Raw genomic sequence first — 14,088 nt, forward strand, 5'->3', positions numbered from 1 at the left:
GTCTCGGCGAGACGAGATCAGTGGCATTTTCAACTCAATTTGATGTGACAAGTGCGATTTTCGTGAGCATTAGATATGCTCCTATATGCGATTTTATCTCAGATATTCAACCTGACTTTGTTAATTATTTCTATCGTATGTTAAACTAACTTCATTGATCTCAAAAAGCGACGTTGCCATCGTTATTTGTGTCAAACGCAGGTGTACAAATAATTTTCTAAAGTAATTAAATGTTTTAACAATTGTATGCAAAAATAGCCTCTAAAGTAATATTATTTAGAGCTTATTATCGTACGACATTGCGTATTGGTCTAAACAATATTCGAAAGGAACTATAAGGCTCAAGAATTGTATGCAAAATTAACCTCTAAAGTTATATTATTTAGAGCCCATTATCGAATGATGTTGTTTGCTAGCACAAGGCTGGTTTGTTTGTATTGGTCCATTTGAAGCTAGCTTCAGGTTAGTTTTCTGAAACACTTAATGACTTGTAACTGGCTAACAGATAATATTAAATATTACCGTTATTCAATGTTCGTATATCACGAATCAGTTGACAGGTTGATTTGTTTTTGCGTTTTATTAGCTTTATTACGAAGGAGATTTAATAAAATCTTTCAGCTTTGCGAAATGGATTTTAAATACGGTAAGCTATTACATATTTCTAAATAGGTAATAACCTAAATTGTAAAATATAGAATTAATATAATAAATATAATATTAACAATTTTAATCTATGCTTATCAAATGAGTACAGAATAATTACCGTATTTTATTATATAGGTCATGATTTTTTTCTTTCTTTTTTGAGAACCCAAGCAGTAAAATTATTTTGAATAATAGATATATATTATGTATTAACAAAATTCAAAAAAGCTAACCTAACAACTTGTGGTAAAAATGTCAAATCAAACTAAAGCCATATTCCTATACTAAAATATGCATTTAAAAGCATGTTTTGTTTTCAAACAGTTGTTTCTTAAAATAATTAAGTTAAAACGAAGTTTTACACGTCGGATAATCACCCATTAATTTGTTCATATTCAAATTAAACAAATTCCTTTGTGGAAATAAAATTTGCAAAAACAGAAAACTGCAGGTACATATATGTATGTTTCAATGTGTTTGTTCTTGATATTTTATAGATGTTCCAAGAACCAGTGATTTACGTACATCAATAAACAGTACTGACGACATGATCTCGTCTTCACCCTTTTCGCTAATTTCCAAAGGACAAAGTTTAATCATCAGCAATATGCAGAGCATACTGGGCGAAGAAATTAACCATGAAACTTCCTCACATTCAGGTAATATTCACTGATAATAATCTGAAATATTACAGAGCTACCTTAGCTTATAGTAAATTGTTATAGGTAATATCAGAAATGCTGCTAATTAAATATTCCGTTGCAAATGCTTAATTAGTCTGTTGTTTTGTCATTATATTAGGTTAGGTTTCATATTTGTGCACATGACTTACTTACTACATTGAGATATTATTATTGGATAAATATATAATATATTATGCTTTATTTTAGAAACCAAAACTGAAGTAATGTTAGAAAGGAGTCCGCCGACGTCCGAAGATGATGATTCACTATACAAACCGAACAACGTTACTTCTTCGATAGAATCAGGTATCTACAGAAAACATGTTTAATACTCTTGAAACAATCAATACGTAACATATAATTTGATTATTATATGGTCAGAGGTGCGGCCCAGAAAGCCGAAGGTCCGGTGCGAGTCCCAGATGTGACCGTATCTTTTCTGTTTCAGATTTTAGATTGAGTGATGCTAATATTGTCTTCATTTAATTAAATAATTTAATTTAATTATAATTATTTTAAAAGCAATAATTATTCGCCTGAAACACTCATCCACATTGAAAAATCTCCTGATAAAAGATATTTTAATTATTTATTTATTTATTTAAACGCCCATAGGGCTTTTACAGATAATAATGTACATCTTTATTTATTTATATATTTTTTTAATTATACAGATCTTATATCTTATATGATAAATATATGTTATACAAAATAATATAAGAAAATATCCGAGTTAACAAAATATAGGTACAAATAATTGAGATTTACATAACGCCAACGGGACTCGAACCCGTGTCCCCTCGATTTCCGGTCGACAGCTCTGACCACTGAGCTATGGCGGCTTATCGCTTATCCGCGAAATAATTCAATATATACTAGTGTTTCATTCAACAATGACTGCTTTCTTATAATTTGAGGTTTTACTAATTAAGTTTAAAGAAAGCTAAATAATGTATTGTTACTTTTTAGATATGAAAATTTCCAACGCCGATGATGAGCAACATCATTTAGAGAAGCAGGAGGCAATCGAAGTGTCATCGACTACAACTCGAAGCACTATTTCTACTAGTAAATGAGCACGAGTGCATGACCGTAAAAACTCATGTCCATATTGTACTAAACTGGTAACGAACATACCTTCAATTTCAACCTTTGATTTAGCGTTTGACCCTGTGCATTTTGATGTTTTTATTAAAGCCGTACAAATAAATAGTGGTTACGATGAAATTACAGGTTCTGTAAAAAATCCTAGCATGTCTCAACGACTTTGTACAATCTTTTATAGCCGTACAAAGTCGTTGAGACATGCTAGGAATTTTTACAGAACCTGTAATTTCATCGTAACCACTATTTATTTGTACGGCTTTAATAAAAACATCAAAATGCACAGGGTCAAACGCTAAATCAAAGGTTGAAATTGAAGGTTTCTGTTCTTTAATAACTATATACACCTTGGCTAAATCCCTCATCTTCGATGTTATATGTGTATTCAAATGGTGTTCCGTGTGATTACTTAATAATAAAGACCCATATGAACATATTAATGGGTCAGACATTGCTATTTTTGCAATATTTTCATTTTTAAATACATGAAATATTTGAGTTTCTTAGAGATTCTGAAATTTCAGAATTGTCTGGGCATAATAATATAGAAGATGATTTTAGTACTCTAACACGATCATGTGGATTTTTCTCAGGTAACGTACTTTTTGTACATTTTAAAGATAATTACCTCTGTTTCTAAAGGATGAGTTGAATTTGCATTTTCTGGCTGTTCTGAAGGATGAGTTGAATTTGCATTTATTGTAGTGTCTGTAAAAGTTGGTTTTCTAAATATTTCAAAAGTATGTTTATTATTATTCTTTCCAATTGTTAGATCTAAAAAAAATATTTTACCTTTGATCTCATGTTCGACTGTGAAGCAGATTTTATTATTAACAGTGTTGGCCCAATTAATAAAGATATCTAATTGACGGTTGGTGCCTTTCCAACATATTAAGATATCGTCTACATATCTGACATAGTATATTATATATTTAGCTAAGGGAGACTTTAGAATAATATTTTCAATATGATCCATAAATATCTCCGCTAGAAGTGGGCTTAAAGGGGATCCCATGGGAAGTCCGTCCAATTGCTCAAAATATGTATCATTAAAAAGAAAATAATTTGTTTGTATGCAAATTTTATGAGCTGGAATAACTCTTTTCTTATTATTGGGTTGACATTAGATTGTTCTAGGATATTTTCAATTATTTTAAGGCATTCTTTAATGGGGATGTTGTTAAATAAGGATTTTACTAAATAAGGAAAATTAATTAGTTGAAAATGAATGCAATTTTTTTTTTAAGTGTGATTTATTTCTCTATTTTGTTAAACTCTGATAATGTCAGTTTGGTATGACGTTTTCCATATTATTTTTAACTGAAATTATGTAAAAATCATTAATTAATTATTTTTTAAGTATGTTTTATTTCAATCGATTTTGCTATTATATATTTTGTTAATATCTGATAATGTCAGTTTGGTATGACGTTTTCCATATTATTTTAAACTGAAATTATGTAAAAATCATTACTTCATTATTTTTTAAGTATGTTTTGTTTCTCTCGATTTTGCTATTATATATTTTGTTAAACTCTGATAATGGCAGTTTTGTATAACGTATTGTATATTTTATATTTTTTAAACTGCAATTATGTAAAAATCATTACTTAATTAGTTTTAAAGTTTGTTTTAGTTCTGTTGAATTTCCTAATGAAAGTTTTTAAAAATGTCTGAAAATAAATAAATTAAAATGTGAATTTTTTCAAATTTGTTTTTATTTTACCAAACAATGAATTTGTGCAAAATTTTATTAAAACACAAGACTTGTGCAATATGTGGCTATGGTAGATTATACTACAGCTACTGCCGGGTACATTCCAGAGTGGAAGACGTGACTGGTAACCCCATGGGGAATGGCGACCATTCAGGAAAGTATCTTCTAATCTATTTACAATTTGGTACTGCCACCCCGGGAACCATTTATTGGATAACTACACCTCTGCCATAGGTCACCCCAAGTGGTTTGGTGACTGTGCCCGGGTTCATGGGGTGAGGTTTGCTCGGGTCTTGGCGGTGGATGTGTCCTCCAGCTACGTGGAAGGCCGGAGAGACAGGTTGAGGGAAACCTTTCAGGCAGAACTCTTTGGGAACATCGTCTTGCACCGCAGTGGGAGGGATGGATTCATACGTCCGTCACTCCTGGACCCACAGACCCCACCCACCCACCCCTTATCCTTCCTCTCCTTCCCTTCCTTTAAAATACCCTCCACACAGCATCTTCAAAGATGACATAGGCCTGAGGGAAAATATTTTCCTCAGGGCTTCCTGTGTGGAGCTATTGTTAAACAAACAAAAAAATGGCTCAGTAACATAACTAGTTCGAAGGTCGCGGGTTCGAACCCGGCGTGCGCAAATAAATTTTATTTGATTAATTTGTGTTATTTCACAATTAATTAATTAAAATAATATATAGTATATTTGCGGCACGTTCCAGAGTGGAAGATACTACCAGTATCGCCCTGGTGTAAGACCACCATTCAGAATTGAAACGTTGCTCCAAATGGGTTTAGCCGTGTTTAGTGACTAGATCTGAATAGCCAGGTACTTCCCCACCTTCCTCTTTCCCTTCCCCACTTACCCTCAGCCACACAACATCCCCCAATTGGGGATGCCATATTCTCACTGGCTCTAGACGGGAGCAGTTGGGACTCTTGTGAGGTATTCACTATAAAACAATTCACTATAAAACAGTTCTGAATATTTCAATTAATTGAGGTTAATGAGGGCGTACTGTACAGGGCCCGCAAATACTTGAATAGTACACAACTGCTAACCCTGTACAAATCACAAGGGCGCCCCACGGTTGGATTTGGCAGCCACCTCTGGTGTGAAGCCCGAAAATACCTGAAAAAACCCTCGACTCTGTGCAGAAACGGGCGGTCTGTTTGATAGATTCTCCCATCTTAACAAACGGATTGCAATTTTTAGAGCATATGCTTGTTCTACCGGTATTTCTATGGAAGATGCTCCGAGGAACTAGCATCATTAATCCCTTCAGCACCGGAGCATAGTCGGGAAACACGCCAAATGCATGCCCAACATATGTACACGGTTAACATTAGTCGCATGAGAACGGGTCGTTTCTACGACTCGTTTCGGTGTTCAACGGCTCGGCTCTGGATCAAATTTCCGGCCTCTGTGTTTCCTCCCTCATATGACATGGGTCTCTTCAAGACACATGTTCACTCCTTCCTCTCCTCAAAAAGACCCTCCACACAGCATCTTCAAAGATGACATAGGCCCTGAGGGAAATTATTATCCTCAGGGCCTCTTGTGTGGAGTAAATGTAAAAAAAAAATCAAAGATTTATTCCACTAAAAAATAATAATAATATCTTTATTTAGGAAAGTTTACACATTACAACTATACATACATATTATGGTGTACATTGATTTGTAACTTTTATATTTAAGGTTATAAAATTAACAAAAATGAAGAACTATTAATACAAAATATGTATTAATAGTTATTATTATACACCAGCACAAATATTGTGTACAAAAATCGTTTTCTGAAAATCATATAATAGGTATTTTATAATAAAAGGAAAGAAAACAACTCAAATAAATCAGATTTTATAAAATATACTTCCAATAATACTGTAAACACAATACTAATATTATTGAACTTTGGTATTTTAATTGTAAATCAATCTACATTTTCAAATAATAAATTAATGCTATTAAAAAGATAGAATATCTTATAAAAGCCTGTTCTAAAAAACTAATTTTAAAATAATTAATTCAACTGTAAACGTAATATAAATAAGTTTTGATTGTATAACTTTACTTTTAAATAAACCCGCAATTTTAAATATTCGCGCCAAACGTTCCAATGCATTACGTATTTTCGAATATTCAACCAACAAATAAATCTGTTCAAGTCCGTCCAAACAGAAGCTCGACAGAAGGACAAAAGATTTGGCAACATTGCATATCAAGTAAGTGCTTTCATAAAAAAGATCAACATGCGTTCATGATTTAATGATGAAAATTTTGTGAGCATATGCATAAAATAGCTGTATATATAATAGCTGACCACATTTTAAATTTATTTCACAAAAAAACATGTTGCCACGTAATTTATAGCGTTATATATCACATGTGAAAGGATGATCAAGAAAGGTGGTTTACTCAAAGATGTTCCAATAAGTGTTGTCCGATATAAATATATATATATATATATATATATATATATATATATATTGTCCTCTTCCCGTATTATGTTGATCCAGTAAGAAGTTGTTAGACTAAGTTGATCCACCTTAAACACCATATAACTTGGCTATTATGGAATACATCTGAATGAATTGACAACAGTGGTACAATACTTATCAATGTTGCCAGTTTGCCAGAAAAACCATTTGATATACTGTTAGTAAAATTTTCAAAATTTGTATGGAAATCGGATGCATAATTTATGTTGATCTACCCAAATTGGCATACTTATGTTGATCTCATATATATTGATCTATTCCCGTAGTATGTTGATCTACCCAAATTGGCATACTTATGTATGTTGATCTCATATATATTGATCTATTCCCGTAGTATGTTGATCCAGGTAAGAAGTTATTAGACAAAGTTGATCTGTGTCCCTATATATGGTTTTACTAAATGAACCAATCAAGGGGCAATCGGTGGACTGTTCATCACAAGGTTTTATGTGATTCCGTAATCTTTTGTGATATTGAACTCAAAGTATTTGTCTCTAGAGTCGAATATCGCATGAAATGACTGTGAAATGGTACTGTTTCAAATCAAAATGACGTGTGTTGCTTGAATTGTTCATGCAATGTAAAATGTATGCGTATTTAGATCGAAACGAAAATTTCGCAAAAACAAATCCATAAAAAAATTATAACTTAGCAGGGGTACACGGGTTCATAGGGTGAGGTTTGTCTAGGTCCTGGCGGCGGATGCGTTTTCCCATCTACTGCGTGGCGGGCCGGATCGAAATAAACTGGTTGAGGGATACCTTTCGACCATAAAAATCCAAAATGGCGGCAAAAGGAATAATGTTATGTAGGAAATTTTGAACCTGTATCTTTTACCATATCTCCTGATTACGCTTCGTGACTTAGTAGGGGAGGCCGGGTTCTTGGTTATAATGGGTAATTAATGGATGATTGGACGCGGTTGGAGCTAACTAAAAACTGTCCAAAGAAGCGAAGCTAGCAGTCCACAATGGAGTGCTGGTACCTACCCTAATATATGTTGCTTGAATTGTTTATAAGAAATGTATGCGTATTTAGATTGAAACGAAACTTTCGCAAAAATCAAATCCATAAAAAATACCTACTGCGTGGCGGGCCGGATCGAAAGAGACTGGTTGAGGGATACCTTTCGACCATCAAAATCCAAAATGGCAGCAAAAGGCATAATCTTATATGGGAAATTTTGAACTTGCATCTATTACCATCTCTCCTGATTACGCTTCGTGACTTAGTAGGGGTGGCCGGGTTCTTGGTTATAATGGGTAATTAATGGATGATTGGACGAGGTTGGAGCTAACAAAAAACTGTCCAAAGAAGCGAAGCTAGCAGTCCACAATGGAGTGCTGGTACCTACCCTAATATACGGAAGTGAGGCATGGAACTGGCAGAAGAAGGCTGAAAGTAGACTGAATACTGTAGAAATGAGATCCCTGAGGCATATGTACGGTAAAATCATGTATGACAAAATGTGCGTATGCTGTGTCTATTCTACAGATATTTTATTAGAGCCTGTTAAAAGGAGCTAGCAGCATTGATCCCCGGTGCACCGTGCACGTGCTTGATACTCGACGGACCGAGCGGAATACACGTTCACAGTTAAGTTGATGTTATCTATACATATATGAACGGGTCGTTTCTCCGACTCGTTTTATCGTAAGTCGGCTCGCATGTGGAACGAGCTATCAATATAATCCGGGCCTTTTAAGACCCGCATTAATAAATTCATTCCTACAGCCCCTACCTTAACCCGCCTCATAACGCTGCCCAACCGGTTGGCGACATAGTTTCTATGTATTTAACGTGTAAAGACAGGGGCGCTCTAGTTAGAGGTGTCACATAAAAAAATCATACCGCCGAATTTGAATATGGAGACTTACAAAAAATTCCGTCTGGAGCCAGTGAGACTATGGCATCCTCAAAGGAGACCTCAAAGGAGATGACGAGGAGGAAGGTGGGAGAGTACCTGGCTATTCAGATATAACCAAACACTAATTGTAAAATAGTGCAAATTAATTTTAATAAAATTTATTTGAACCCGCGACCTACGGATTGCTAGTCGAGAGCCACCTCAAGTAGTTTGATATGTTTGGTGACTTAGCAGGAGTGCCCGGGTTTATGGGGTGAGGTTTGTTCGGTTCATGGCGGCGGATGCGCTTGCCTACCAAATGCGTGGTGGGCCGGATCGATTATTATTATTATTTTATTTTTTTATAGTGAATACCTCACAAGAGTCCCAACTGCTCCCGTCTGGAGCCAGTGAGACTATGGCATCCCCAATTGGGGGATGTTGTGAGGCTGAAGGTAAGTGGGGAAAGGAAAGAGGAAGGTGAGGAAGTACCTGGCTATTCAGATCTAGTCACTAAACACGGCTAAAGCCATTTGGAGCAACGTTTCAATTCTGAATGGTGGTCTTACACCAGGGCGATACTGGTATTATCTTCCACTCTGGAACGTGCCGCAAATATACTATATATTATTTTAATTAATTAATTGTGAAATAACACAAATTAATCAAATAAAATTTATTTGCGCACGCCGGGTTCGAACCCGCGACCTTCGGAATGGCAGTCCAATGCGTTACCACTGGACTATGCCGGCCGTTAAATGAAACGATTAATCCTCTTTCAACGCATCGCCTTGCAACGCAGTAGGAGAGTTGGAATCTTATGTTTATCACTCGAACACACTGACCCCCAGAATACTACCCACCCATCCATACCTATTTCCTTCCCAGAACTCACTGACCTTCCTTTCTTTCAAAATACCCCCAACACAGCATTCACAAAGATGACATAGGCCTTGAGGGTTACGATTTTCCTTAGGGCCTCCTGTGTGGAGACGATGTAAAAAAATACAAAAAATAAACAACTATCTCGCTAAAACGTTGGCGGTGACTAATGGTAGGTGTATTGGTTATCTAATATATTGGCTCCCGGGGCGGCGGTACACATAATTGTAATAATTCTCGAGGGCTCTGATGTACAGACATTATGGCTCCTGTTGATTGACGAACATATACTAAAACATCGTTGGTTGGAATCGGTGCTTGAAATGACTTTAGCCATGTTTAGTAAAAAACAAATTGGAATAAATTTTTCAGCAATTTCAATTTAAAATTTGAAAAATTAAATTCTCACCAATCTAATCACCGCAATTTTAATAGGCACATATTATGGATATTACGCTTTGTTTCAACTTAATCATTACAAGAAACTTACGTCGGGAGAGATGGTAAAAGATACATTAAAATAACATTTTATTCAATCAATGTTCAAAATTTCTCTTATAAAATGACTTAGACAAATCTCACCCCCATGAACCCGGGCAACCCTGCTAAGTCACGAAACGTAGTAAATGATGCATTAAAGTTACATTTTTGTTTAATCAAGTTCAAAAGATTTTGTTGATCTCATATATATTGATCTATTCCCGTAGTATGTTGATCCAGGTAAGAAGTTATTAGACAAAGTTGATCTGTGTCTCTATATATGGTTTTACTAAATGAACCAATCAAGGGGGCAATCGGTGGACTGTTCATCACAAGGTTTTATGTGATTCCGTAATCTTTTGTGATATTGAACTCAAAGTATTAGTCTCTAGAGTCGAATATCGCATGAAATGACTGTGAGATGGTACCGTTTCAAATCAAAATGACGTGTGTTTCTTGAATTGTTTATAAGAAATGTATGCGTATTTAGATTGAAACGAAAATTTCGCAAAAACAAATCCATAAAAAAATCATAACTTAGCAGGGGTACACGGGTTCATAGGGTGAGGTTTGTCTAGGTCCTGGCGGCGGATGCGTTTGCCCATCTACTGCGTGGCGGGCCGGTTCCCTAATATATGGAAATGAGGCATGGAATTGGCAGAAGAAGGCTGAAAGTAGACAGAATACTGTAGAAATGAGATCCCTGAGGCATATGTGCGATAAAATCATGTATGACGAAATGTGCGTATGCTGTGTCTATTCTACAGATATTTTATTAGAGCCTGTTAAAAGGAGCTAGCAGCATTGATCCCCGGTGCACCGTGCACGTGCTTGATACTCGACGGACCGAGCGGAATACACGTTCACAGTTAAGTTGATGTTATCTATACATATATGAACGGGTCGTTTCTCCGACTCGTTTTATCGTAAGTCGGCTCGCATGTGGAACGAGCTATCAATATAATCCGGGCCTTTTAAGACCCGCATTAATAAATTCTTTCCTACAGCCCCTTCCTTAACCCGCCTCATAACGCTGCCCAACCGGTTGGCGACATAGTTTCTATGTATTTAACGTGTAAAGACAGGGGCGCTCTAGTGAGAGGTGTCACATAAAAAAATCATACCGCCGAATTTGAATATGGAGACTTACAAAAAATTCCGTCTGGAGCCAGTGAGACTATGGCATCCTCAAAGGAGACCTCAAAGGAGATGACGAGGAGGAAGGTGGGAGAGTACCTGGCTATTCAGATATAACCAAACACTAATTGTAAAATAGTGCAAATTAATTTTAATAAAATTTATTTGGACCCGCGTCCTACGGATTGCTAGTCGAGAGCCTCCTCAAGTAGTTTGATATGTTTGGTGACTTAGCAGGAGTGCCCGGGTTTATGGGGTGAGGTTTGTTCGGTTCTTGGCGGCGGATGCGCTTGCCTACCAAATGCGTGGTGGGCCGGATCGATTATTATTATTATTTTTTTTTTTTATAGTGAATACCTCACAAGAGTCCCAACTGCTCCCGTCTGGAGCCAGTGAGACTATGGCATCCCCAATTGGGGGATGTTGTGAGGCTGAAGGTAAGTGGGGAAGGGAAAGAGGAAGGTGAGGAAGTACCTGGCTATTCAGATCTAGTCACTAAACACGGCTAAAGCCATTTGGAGCAACGTTTCAATTCTGAATGGTGGTCTTACACCAGGGCGATACTGGTATTATCTTCCACTCTGGAACGTGCCGCAAATATACTATATATTATTTTAATTAATTAATTGTGAAATAACACAAATTAATCAAATAAAATTTATTTGCGCACGCCGGGTTCGAACCCGCGACCTTCGGAATGGCAGTCCAATGCGTTACCACTGGACTATGCCGGCCGTCAAATGAAACGATTAATCCTCTTTCAACGCATCGCCTTGCAACGCAGTAGGAGAGTTGGAATCTTATGTTTATCACTCGAACACACTGACCCCCAGAATACTACCCACCCATCCATACCTATTTCCTTCCCAGAACTCACTGACCTTCCTTTCTTTCAAAATACCCCCAACACAGCATTCACAAAGATGACATAGGCCTTGAGGGTTACGATTTTCCTTAGGGCCTCCTGTGTGGAGACGATGTAAAAAAATACAAAAAATAAACAACTATCTCGCTAAAACGTTGGCGGTGACTAATGGTAGGTGTATTGGTTATCTAATATATTGGCTCCCGGGGCGGCGGTACACATAATTGTAATAATTCTCGAGGGCTCTGATGTACAGACATTATGGCTCCTGTTGATTGACGAACATATACTAAAACATCGTTGGTTGGAATCGGTGCTTGAAATGACTTTAGCCATGTTTAGTAAAAAACAAATTGGAATAAATTTTTCAGCAATTTCAATTTAAAATTTGAAAAATTAAATTCTCACCAATCTAATCACCGCAATTTTAATAGGCACATATTATGGATATTACGCTTTGTTTCAACTTAATCATTACAAGAAACTTACGTCGGGAGAGATGGTAAAAGATACATTAAAATAAAATTTTATTCAATCAATGTTCAAAATTTCTCTTATAAAATGACTTAGACAAATCTCACCCCATGAACCCGGGCACCCCTGCTAAGTCACGAAACGTAGTAAATGATGCATTAAAATTACATTTTTGTTTAATCAAGTTCAAAAGATTTTTTAAGCATGGATTTGACGTTTTTGAAAGTTCCATTTCAATATAAATACGCGTGAGGCAGTCTATCCTCTTTAAGTACAGAGTCATTTTCATAGAATATGGATGTTCTAACGGAATCTAAAAAGTACCACAACGCGCGCGAAATTGGCGGTTACAAGTTACAACACATGCAAGCGGTCAAGTTTGTCAGAAATATATAGATCAACAAAATAAATCGTGTAAAATGTATATGCGACCGAAAAATGGGCGTGGCTTACAGCAAAATCTCGATGACACAAGTTGATCTGTAGGGATTTACATGTGTATGCCAGCTTGGGTAGTGGATCAACATATCCGGGGTGGATCAACAAATGCAAACGGATCAACATATACCTGGCGTACCGTCGCGCGAGATCAACATAGTACGAGAGGGGATAAATATATATATATATATATATTTTTGAATTTTTCTTTATTCAGTGTCTTTTAGTTTTTTTACAATTTTCGGGTGTGTTGAGACCACCAAACTAGGCACATGTCCGTGATGTGGTGGTTGATTATACAAGAATGGTTTGAAAAGTTTCCCACTAAGTCAATATAAGCTAGTGAATGTATTTGTGCATCTTTTGACAGTTACTCACCAAAGTTTCGGCCATTTTGGACGTGCAGTTTTTAGTTGACAGTCGTTTGAGTGAGTCGATGTGTGTGATTTTGTGAAAATGGAAAAAATTGAGTATTGAGCGGTTATTAAATTTTTGTTTTTGAAAGGCAATACGCCTACGCAAATCAAAGATTAGAAGGACTCTGTGTATGGGAACTCTGCACCATCATTTACCACAGTGAAATTTTAGGCAGCTGAATTTAAATGTGGCCGTAAGAGCTTGGGAGACGATGAACGTTCGGGACATCTAAAAACTGCAACTACTGACAATAACATTGCTTAACTTCACCAAGTAGTGTTAGACGTCCGCCAAATTAAAGTGAGGTTATGAAAATGTCCAAAAAACGTGTCAGTCACATATTAAATCAAGATTTAGACATGAAAAAGCTGTCCGCGCGTTTGGTGCCGCGTTTACTCACGTTAGACCAAAACGTGTTTTAATGAACATTTCCAACGCTCTGTTGGCGCAGTTTAGGCGCAATAAATCCGAGTTTTGGCGCCGATTAATTACTGTAGATGAAACTTGGATACACCATTCATTACACGCCCGAAATAAAAATACAGTCAAAACAGGGGACTGCAAAGGGGGAACCGACTCCAAAAAAAGCAAAAACTGTTTTCTAGACTAGGAAAGTGATGGCGACTGTTTTTTTGGGATAGTCATGGAGTTATCTTAATTGATTATCTTCAAAAAGGAAAAACTAATACAGGAGCATACTATGCATCATTACTTGACAAGCTGAAGGCAGAAATTGCGGAAAAACGGCCATACTTGCAGAAAAAGAAAATCCTGTTTCACCGAGACAATGCGCCGTCTCACACCTCAGCGGTTGCCATGGCAAAAATCCACGAATTACGGTTTGAACTGCTTGACCATCCGCCTTACTCACCAGATCTAGCCCCAAGCGACTTCT

At 36.4% G+C, this 14,088-nt stretch overlaps 2 protein-coding genes across 2 annotated transcripts in view; both read left to right on the top strand.

Annotated features, from left to right (window-relative positions):
• Nucleotides 1-14,088, top strand: part of LOC149420530 (piwi-like protein Siwi) — a 69,669-nt gene that overhangs the window by 30,765 nt on the left and 24,816 nt on the right. The window lies entirely within an intron of this gene.
• Nucleotides 1,041-2,523, top strand: LOC149420531 (uncharacterized). Its single transcript, XM_089636767.1, has 3 exons — nt 1,041-1,307; nt 1,539-1,637; nt 2,301-2,523. Exons 1-3 carry the CDS (start codon nt 1,196-1,198, stop codon nt 2,405-2,407), a joined length of 318 nt encoding a protein of 105 aa, XP_089492893.1. The 5' UTR covers nt 1,041-1,195; the 3' UTR covers nt 2,408-2,523.

Source organism: Hesperophylax consimilis, chromosome 10, assembly GCF_061612785.1.
Source record: "Hesperophylax consimilis isolate HC1 chromosome 10, BYU_Hcon_1.0, whole genome shotgun sequence".
Classification (NCBI taxonomy): Eukaryota; Metazoa; Arthropoda; class Insecta; order Trichoptera; family Limnephilidae; genus Hesperophylax; species Hesperophylax consimilis.